Below are 11,157 nucleotides of genomic sequence, written 5' to 3' on the forward strand. Positions count from 1 at the left end.
AGTAAACGTGTTTTTTTAATATACACGTACAATATACATTATTTCTTCCTATTTTTATTATAATAAAAATAACTCATTGTAAATTATTTTAAAGTAATAAGCAATGGTATAAAATTAAAATACATTTTCAATTTTAAAAATAAATAATGTTTATTTTTAAGTTGCAGCACTGTTTGTTCACTAACGTTGGCGACACTGCGCCATTTTAATTTCAACAGTTTGTGCGTAGTAATGGAAAGATATCTTAGAAGCACTCGAAATGGTAAATCAGCTTAACAAATTCATTATTTCCTATTGCGCATTTCGCACAAGCGTTTATTTATGTTAGCGTTTAATTATTTTCAGTGGGCTTTCCACAGCCAGCTATGTGTTTACCAAACGTTCAACAGCCGAACGGAGATATGCGTGACAGCTCCATGATTCCTAAGTGAGAACTTATAATTTTATCCTTTATCGTACGTTTCGTTAAATAACGTTAGATTTATTTTCATTTCAGATATTCAGCTATAGTGGGAAATCCGCATATTGGACATAATTATGCCAACCCCTATAACAATAACGCTTCCATACATAGCAACAACATGCAACATTATTCTGGTGGTGCCTATAATGAGTTTGCCTATAACCAGAATGTGAATAACGTGTATGAAAATGCACAGTATGTCGAAAACAAGTACGCGGTCGAAAATCAACAAATAAACAGCAATTTGATGGGTGTAAGTATTATTTTCTTTCGAATGAAGAAAAATACAATTTTCTACTTAGAGCAGTCATGTCCAACCTTTCTAGATAAAAACCATTTTTTATAGTAGATCCCTAAACAAAAAACCTCTTTATGGCAACCCTCTTATTTTTTCCTATCTAGTACATACACTTACAAAAAACGTTCCATGAATAAACAGAACATGAAAAAAGGACATCTTATAACATAACATGTCGAATCAGAACTGTGACAAAACAGAACATGAAAATTTAGAACAAGTAAAAAAATATATTTATAAATAATTTTATTTTGGCAACAAATTATTTGATAAGTAAATTATTCCATAAATGATCATTTAAAAAAATACTAGTTAAGAAAATAAAGGTGCTTTACTGTTATCAGGGGTCAAATTCATTCTAAAATATGTTTATACATTATATTTATTTGTATAAAATTATAAATGCCATTTTTTAAGTTGGTTCGTTGTAGAGAGTTGTTCATGGGGTGCTTACTGTTCTGACCAGCGATTACTAGTTGCCGCTCGTTCGCACCTAACATAAATTTTAAAACATATTTATTTAGCAAAATGTTGTTTTGCTACATAAATGTGACATATATCGATTGTAAGCTGAAGTAGTAGTAAATATATATCAAAACATATGTTACGGATTTTCAGACACTGATTTAATTCTGGCATTTTAATACTTGTATGTCTTGATTATGTTACCCAACTGTAACGCATTGGGCTAACGTCTGTCGTGTTACAACGAAAGGTTAAAAAAACAAAGAATTTAATTTTACTTGAATTACGATATGTAAATGTTTATTTATTATTTTTTTTAAAGAAAATTAAATACATAATAGTATTGCTTTATTAATAAATATTAGCATTTAAAGTATGAAACAATGATTGTAAAGGAATCCAATCTACAACGATTAATTAATTAGGATAATGTTCAAAAATAAGAATAAGACTGTTCTACAGTTGAATTAGTATCATCAAAGGTTACTAAAGGTTTTATCTTGATTTATTTTGCTCTCTAATTATTTTCTTTTAGGAAAATATTAAATTTATTTAAAAAAATATGTATACATTTACTGCATCTGTTGAAATCTTTAAATTTTTGTTCACTTTTATTATTGTTCGTACAATCGTTCGTTAAATCAATCCCAGATTCATCATGTTCGCCAACCATTTCTTATTAAACAAATAGAAGAGTGGTCGTATAGTAGTACAATTCAAAAGAATCAACAATAATCACATTAAGACGATAAATTACTATTTATCAGAATCAGATTTTTCTGCAGTTAAAATGGTGTTATTTCCCAAATTTCTCTTGTTTTTCAACCATTTCCTATCAGGTGAATAAAAGAGTTATTAACAAAATATTAATAACTAAATTTATTAAATTATATAAAAAATCTCACAATCAACGCAACCATCAGATTCTTCGATTATTGAACTATAAATTTTAATTTTTTGTTTTCTTCACGAAGTTTCCGATTTTCTTCTTCTAATTCTTCCTTAATCTTTTTTCTTGAAGTATCTTATTTTATTGAGTGTTTCTTCCATGGCTACTCTGTATGCAAAATAGTTAATTAATTAATTCGAATAATGTTTTATTATATCTTTTAGATAGTTACCTCGAATTTTCTGCAATCGCTTTCCATAACTTTTTGGAGACAGCGGGTCGTTCGGATCGTTCATTGCTCTTTAAAAAAATATACATTAAACAATAAATGGCAATATTGATTAGGCGAGTAATCGACGTTCACCTAAATTTTAGTACCTTTCATCCCTTGTTGCAATAACTATTTACTCTTGTGCTGTATTTAATTAATTGTGTAAGATATGTACGTCAATGTAAAAAACCGAGTGAAATTTCGCAACATGCGTTGACTAATTGTATTTCCAATTGGAATGGCGCGGTGATTGATTGCGTTCAATCAAGCACTGGCTCGTATAATCTGGCTCGAAGAGAAATGTCGAGAGTGTATTGAAACCGCCGAAATTTATTTCCTTCAATTACTTACACGCATGTAAATCGATCAGCACATTTAGAAGTTACATCTAAAGGTTGGATAAAAGTTTTAAAAGATCTTTTAAAGAAGTAGCAGAATTAAAATGACAAATAGCATTATGTTAGGTTCTATTGATTTAGTGAAAACGTAGTATTATTTATTATTAGCCTTCTTTATTTATCACACTTACGTATATATTATATTTTTTTTGGTTTGTTTACTTATGTATACATCTTTGTGATTCTCTAGGTATCTCAATTTGGAGCTTATCGACAATCTGATCTACGCAAGTGCGTACAAACAAATTCGAACCGTTTCACTCCCTATGGCGTTGAAGGATTCGGAGGCAACAAATCAAGCACCTCGGTCATTCCTGACGCGGACACATCCATTAAGGTCGTTCAACCAACGCCGATTCGGATTGAATGTGCCATTTCTCAGAATCAAGAAAGTATAAAAGTTGATCAAACTTTATCTGGCGGAGGCTTGAGCTATGGTCAAGTGCTGGGGAGAAGCCAAAATACTCGTAAGTGATACTCCCATTTTATATGATATGCATTTTTAGATTAAAACTAATACTTTAACTGTAATAATATATATTCATAAAAGCTTAAAATAACTCATGGTTGATAAATGGTAACTGTTTGGCAGAATGTAAATCCTTGGGTATTTTAAATATGTAAAATTTTGTTGCGCTATTGTGTGAGTTGGCGAATGTGCACTTGTTAAGTCTAATCGGTATCCTTTATCACGTGCATTATGTAATTTACACGTTAGTTTCTTAGCAAGTTTTTTTACTGCCGGTTTTTAGAATTAATATGTGATTTTAAATGCAAATAACCGATATCTCCTGGTAGCAGGGCCGGCTCGATGGTTGTGACACCCGTAGGCTATTTTTGTTTTTAGCGCCCCATATATTAAAAAAAATCCATTTTTATTTTTTTATTACACTTGTAATTTTATATATAATATATCAAAATAAGGTGAAGATGCTAGTTGACAAGTCCAAATACATTTTTCTAGTAGATATATATTTATACTAGCGAACATATAAGTTAACTCCTAGTGAAATTAAAAAGTAGCGAAACGTCCATTTGCTGTCCAAATCAAAACCTAACCTAATAAAAGTTCTAAAAATAATTATAGTTTTAGTACTTTCAATAGGTCAAGTCCAAAATACGAACTATGCCAACAGACAGCCGCCGCTGCTCGAACATTGCTCCATAGTTTTTCTTAAAAACATGACAGTTATATTCACCGTAATATTGGTCCGGGCTTTTGATATAAAAGTATTAGTCAAAGCGTATTCAAACCAAATTTTGGTGAATAGAAGGGCGCAAATAAATTATCACTTCTCAGAAGTCAAAAATTCACGTCAAAAGCAATAAAATCGTGTCGGCGCCGTTGCAGTGTTTATTGCTTTTGACGTGGATTTTTGAGTTATGAGAAGGATTAATTGTTTTTTGCGTTTTTCTATTGATCAAAATTCGGTTTAGATATGAATTATTGTTATAAAAAGTCATTAAATATACGCTAGATAACCGAATGTTTCTACTGTGAAGGCCCCTCTTGAATTTCACCAGATAAATATCATTTAATGAAATATGAATCTTAATGAAATGAAAATATTGAAAAAACGACCACTGAGTGGCCTACTTTTGCCTCCATCTGAAAAAAGCTGAAATGACGTCCCTGTGTGATTGGGTTGTGTATATAAGTGATCGAGAAAATTAAATGTTAATACAAAATAAATCCATTTAAAATGAAGAAGGCCTGAAATTTCATCTTCTGGTGTCATATCCGATGCCAAGCGTTAGCGACCACGTTGTTGATTAGTTCCTTCTCGGTCCTTGGCTGCACAAAAAAATTCGTTGACTATCATTTCCGTCTATTGGCGTTTATTTCGTAAACAAAATATTTTCCTTATTCCGATACATTTTTATGTTTAATTTTTCCTATTATTTAGTCCAAAAGAGTTCTCGATCACACCCTATAAGAATTCGGTTATTAAAGTTTTTTTTAATCTATGGAACTTTCAGCATACGCCACATTTCAAACACTTCTAGTCTATTTTTTTGTACTAATTTTTAAAGTTCAAGTCAGAGGTATTGGCATTTAAAGTATTTTTATTTTTCCTGCCCCATGTTGAAGGTGAATGAAGGTAATGTGTCAATTATAACTGGCATTATAATTGACACATTATATTTTGTGTACTAATTTGATTTTATTTTTGCAATTGCATTGATCTGATGACATAATAAATCCAAGGGGCGTAAAAGCTTTTGTTCAAATACAACATTTGAATATCAGAACTCGCCCCTTTCACTTGGCTGCATTTCGCTTACTGAATAGATTCCCTCACTATCTCTCATCGGACGGTCTCTATTCGCCCGGAGGGCACGCCTCAAAAGGTTATAATTAATGCATTTGCGGCCCAGCCTTAGAGCGTGAATCGTTTGTTTGAATAACTTCCGCAAACGGCGAAAAGGGTTAAAAATACGTCACGTACATTGTACGTGATCTTCGTGAGGCGCCGGCGCTGTTACCTGCCCTAGTTGAAATTAATTCATCAGAAAGCTCGTCAGGCGCACGGGGGGAACGATTCAATTCCACAGGGTAAATACTGATTTGCCCAGTCGGCAATTTCTGTGAAGCTTTTGTAGCCTACCACCTAACCTCACCCAAATCACCGGCGGCTGATGGTTGACGTTCTTCAATAACAGGCGACCTGATGAGATCGATATAACGTTCGGGCACGAGTGCTCGTCTAATTTTGTGGACGTAATGCTGTTCGATGTTTATGTGGAGGGTCTTTGGGTGGTTGACCGTTTACTTTTAATAAATAACTGATTATGTCTACGTAAAAATTGGGATTCGATTACAAAGAGCCTAGGATATTGACATAAACACATAAAATTCTGGTACGGTTTGAGTCATAAGTTTTATATTAATAGTGTTACGGAATATAATAATTTTATAATAAGATTTACTTATACTTGATTTTAAATCCTGTTGTGCTTTTAAGTTAATATTGTAATTGCCTACCAGTTCCCTTAGATAATTGTAAAATTCATTTATGTTGAGAACGTGACATTTCATTGCGCAGTAATTTTCTATGAATTAAGAATTCACCTGACATATTTCTATAGTATTGAAAGACTATTTTTGTCATAATAATATACGTGTAATAAAACTACTTATTTTGTTAAAAATTATACTTATTTTACCATTAAATCAAATACGAGAGTTTATCAATCTAAAAACCTTTATTTTTTCACACAATTCATTTTTATAAATAAAAAATAGTATTTTGTGAGTGCAAACACTCACGAACCACCTGTCCCTTCAATAAGAAGATTACTCTCATAACATTTTTTTGTGTGGTACAAAGATAAGTCACTACCCAGTAATTTGAGGTAACTTAAATACGGAAGTATATAAACAAATAGTAACATTGTTTTTTACACCGGATTTTTTAAAAATATTTTTTTTATCGTAACTGATAAATAAGTATGTTTTACATAATTATCGGTAGTTATTGCAAAAATTGAATAATATAACACTGCTTATTTCACGTGGATTATCAGGCATGTGCTGCCAGTTGAATAGTTTTTATAACAGTGTTTATATTAATTTGTTACTTATTAAAAATGCAATTTAATGATTTTTCCTAATTATTGATATATATTTAAATCAACATCATTTTTGTGCCGAACCTAGTTGATTATGCGTTTGTTTACCGTGTATAATTATAAAGTTTTTTTAATAAATAATTTATGGTAAATCCTTTAAAATATGGCCGCAGTTATCCCCGTAGTACGTCGTCGTAACAAAGATCGGGTTAAGCCCTTATAGATTTGTGGTGACTGCTTAGCTGGACAAGATCGAAGTGATAGCGTTTGCTTTTTTTGGGCTTCTAATGGTAATCTTGGTTGATTCGACCTAATTCCATTTGGTTCCAATTTGGCTGAACTCTCATTATTCCAAGTCGAAATTGTAAGTACCGTGTGGAAATTCTTGACTAAAATTGAAGTAAAAGTCCAACGGAAATTATTCAGTACAGCAGTGTTTAGACCTATAAATCGTCCAACGTTCCTTTCAGTTCTCGTTCCTTTGATCTTAGCGGAACCAGGTCTTTTGTTTTTGTTAATATCTAAGTGACGGTGTAACGGTAGATTCAAAATTGTATATATTTGGCAACGTAGTCATTTTATGAAATCTTAAATTTTGCTTAAAGGAAATATTTTAACCTTTTTTTGTTAAAGTATGGTCCAACGGTTTTAATACAAATTTAATAATACACCTCCGTTAGTCCGTTGGAATATTCATAAATGCTATTTCATTTATTATGCCGATAAAAATCTATTAATGACTATTTTAGCAAGTTTTTAACGATTATTGCAATAATGCAACGATAATTCGACGATTTCATACTAATAAATAATATTATTATTTGCTTTTATAAAATCAGATGATATAAAATTAAATTACTTAAATAATTTTACAGATACAGGTTGATCCAATTCGAGTTTCCTATGTTGGCAGCACTGTAAATCAGACAGCTGTTAATAATTACGCATGTTTAAAGTGTCAAATGTTAGTTTGTAACAACACATTTACGAAACGGATCGCTTAACTAATGCTTAACACGTTAAATTGTGTAATTGTTCTACAGAAATAAAAATTCTGTACGAACTGTGCCTAAAAAGTGACTGGTACCATTGTGGTCAGGCAGCGTCATTGGGCCTTACTTTTTTAAAAACGATGAAGGTCGGACTGTAACAGTCAATTTTATCAAAAGCTAGATGTTTTGCGTGAAAAGTTCCCAGGTCGCATTATTTCATGTTTTGGTGACCTCAACTCTCAACCATGATCATGCGATTTAATGCTAAGAATCATGTCTATGATGATAAACCCGAAACGTTTGAATACCTAAAAACCAACATCCCTCAAGTTATAGCTACGATACCGCCCGAAATGTACGAAAAAGTCATCGAAAATTACATCGACAGGATCAGCTCCTGCAAAAGGTTCAGAAGCGTCCATTTAATTAATATTAACATTAAATGTTCGATTAATAAAAAAATCCGAAAATCCTAAAATTTGTGTGATTTTTTTTTTAAAAAGTTTGAAAACTGAATTTTGATAGTGACTAGAGCGTTAATATCTTTGTATATTATAGTGATTTGAAGACTTAACGAGTATACAAAAAGTGTGCTTAGTCTATAAATCACTCTAACATGTTATATATTAGTTATAAGGATTCCCATATTTTTAAGGGGAAATGTTTACATATTAAAATACTATATATTTTTATAATTTCTATCAAATTTAAGTGGATTTGATCACTATAGTGAAAGAACTCGCACTTTGAATGGGAACCATTGTGCGAAAGATATTACACAATTTTCCTTTGAGAGTTGCTTCGAATAGACCTGACTATATAGATAACTATAATATCTATAAAGTATTAAAGATTATTGTTATAATTTAATTAAGGATTATAGAAATTTAGATTATATTTTGTTGTGATTTTATTATCATTAAACTAACATATATTGTTCAATATATTTAATGGATTTAAATAATATATTGGCATTTCTACCGTTGCTAAACGTAACGAGCACAAGACTACGTGGTTGGAACTAACGTGTTCGATTCTATCTCTACGTTTTATATTATAATACAATGTCCTAAATCGTGTTTCCTCGGGCCATTTTCCCGCGGCGGAATGTTCAATTAAACAGATTTCCACACGAATTTCACACCATAGTTAACTGGAATTTTAGATTTTTTCGCTCCCACTGCATCGAGTTGTCGTAGTCGATTTTTGGTAAGCCATGCAAACCAAATTAAATACCGATATTCGGAAGCAGTGCTCTTGCAAAGTTGTTCGCTGAAGCAACTGACGAAAATAGAGAGCAAAGTGCACTTAAAGCCTTATTATACGCTTGTTAGCAAAGCTGTTGAAAGTAGTTTCTTGCAGGTTCAACGGCTGTGTGTTATAAAACACGCCAAGTATGGTTAGACTTTCGCGGGCTACCGCAAAACTCTTTTTCGAATATTTACCGTTTGAATTTTTGATACTCTTAAGAATTAAGAAACTTTTAACTTAACAAAAAAAAACTTTGTCTTACTATATTAAAACTTTTTGTAGTAAAAAAAGCACTACCTTTATTATAATTTGATAAAATACAACCATAATTAAATTAATGGATTCAAATAGTGCGGTCCGTAACGTCTCAGACTAGTAATTCAGAGGTTGTGGGTTCGAGCTTCGGCAGCGGCACTCAAATTTTTATTTATAAAATTGCGCTAATAATAAAAATCGGCCCCAGCTGCGGTGACATATATTGATTATAAATTGTATGACACATAATTATTTATAATTAAGGTGTCACTGATTCTCAGACTTTCAGTCTGGTGGTTAATACTTACTTGTGGGTATTTATTATGTATGATTGACTTACCTAGTTAATACTGATTTACCTCATTGTAACGCTTACGCCTGTCAGGTTACAACAGAATATTTAAAAAAATAAATGAATATAAAAATTTGAAAAAATATAAAAGATTAGTTTATTATGTTTTATAAATAAACTATTTTTTTATTAGTTGATTTTTAAACGACAAGATACTTACCAGATAAAAATAATTATCTGATTGTTGCTTAAATAAAAACAACCCCAGTATCCCGGTAGTTTATTAGATTCTATTTTTGGAATTCGAAGTATTCACCAGTTTATCCGTTGCGCCATTGTGATTTGCATTTACCGATTAAATCGACACGTTTCGTTATTTATTTACCTCAAAATGATTGGCGTTTTCTCCCCCAATTCGTCCTTTTTATCTTCGCCGCATTATAAAGTAGCACAATGCTGGAAAATTGAGCTGCGTACCAAAAAAAGAGACATCCATCAAACGGGAGATAAATTACACTGGAACGATTATTATATTATAACAAACATATCAATTGTAAATGCTACAAAGATGGGATTCGCCCAGGGACTCTGTTCGGTTTATTACTAGCCATTTGTAACCTATATAGATTATACACGAAATCCTTTCCCGTCACAGTTTGACAAGAAACTCATTAGCGCCGAGCAAAAATCTGACGATATTGCGATAATTGAGAGCGGATTCTCTCGAGTACGTGTGGAAAATATGTATATATATATATATATATATATATATATATATATATATATATATATATATATATATATATATATATATATATATATATATATATATATATATATATATATATCAAATATCGCAAAGTAAGTCTTCTTGCCAACTGACTGTCTTTCGGGATTTTCAGTGACGAATGTCGCCTATGGCGCTGTCGGAGCGTTTACTTATTATGTAAAACATTTTAAATTTATTCATGGTGTTGGAAAAGTTTCGCAGATGATGTAGTTCTTGGCGTTGCGGCACGATTATCTCGACATTTTTCATGTTGATGTGAATCTGCTAGCGAATATAAGCCGACAATGTGCTTAAATTCTTTTTTAATGTAACAGGTTAGATAAGCCATTGTCCAAGGTTCTAAGAAATTTCGTGTTTTTTTTTTGTATAATTTATTTAAAGACTACCTTTGTGCAACTTTTTACATAATTTTAACGACATTGCCACAAGAAATTTATATCTTAGCACAAAATGAATCTTTAAATTATTTAGCCTAATAATAGTCCAATTTTTCTATCTTTACTTTTTAACTAGCTTGTACACAATTTTGTCATTTAAAAAAGTATCTAAATGTCTATCTAGTTAGTTTTATTTGAGTTTTAAAATATATATTAATTTAATATTTCCATAGTGTTACATTCAATAGTTCAAATGAGACTGAACAACTTTGATGTACTATACATATTATAATATAGATTTTTAAAGTAGGACAAGTGTTACATATGACTTGTTTTTAAAAAAAGAACTAGATTAATTAAGAAAATAAAATAATAAAACAGAGTTCTTATCTTGCCACAGCTCAACACACATAGAGAGAGAGAGGCAAACTTTTCCTCTATCGAATAGGTGTTTATGCAAAGCCCACCGCAAAATTTGCACAGTTGCACTATATGCAGAGTTCCGACCGACGAACCTAGCTTGGATGGTTGGCTTGGTGCTCGGTCTCCCCCGATTGAGTTATTTCTTAGAATCCAATATGGCAGAATATCGCCACGGATACGGCTGCAAAATATGATTTAACGGAGATTGCCTTTCAACCCCGCGACCTACGTACCTGTCCTTCTATTATATTCGCGGTTGCATTGTGTGTAAATAGCGCCTGCAAGGATTCCCCCTTTTCATTTTTATATACACATATATTCGTAAATATTGGTATTATTGACGCTTAACAACATATTGGGAATATATTAAGTTTTCAGAAGAAATCTACGAGTGCACCCTTTCATTGAAGCAGGCCTGGG

At 31.6% G+C, this 11,157-nt stretch overlaps 1 protein-coding gene across 1 annotated transcript in view; it reads left to right on the forward strand.

Annotated features, from left to right (window-relative positions):
* The first annotated feature begins 211 nt into the window (after window positions 1-211).
* LOC148235765 (uncharacterized) overlaps window positions 212-11,157 on the forward strand; it is a 29,171-nt gene continuing 18,225 nt past the window's right edge. Inside the window, exons 1-4 of the mRNA XM_088184647.1 lie at window positions 212-262; window positions 346-427; window positions 497-716; window positions 2,975-3,251. Coding sequence (XP_088040773.1) covers window positions 232-262; window positions 346-427; window positions 497-716; window positions 2,975-3,251 — 610 coding nt within the window. The 5' untranslated portion in view covers window positions 212-231. The remainder of the gene's footprint in view (window positions 263-345; window positions 428-496; window positions 717-2,974; window positions 3,252-11,157) is intronic.

Source organism: Plectrocnemia conspersa, unplaced genomic scaffold (assembly GCF_051122295.1).
Source record: "Plectrocnemia conspersa isolate PC_06_02 unplaced genomic scaffold, ASM5112229v1 ptg000004l, whole genome shotgun sequence".
Lineage (NCBI taxonomy): Eukaryota > Metazoa > Arthropoda > Insecta > Trichoptera > Polycentropodidae > Plectrocnemia > Plectrocnemia conspersa.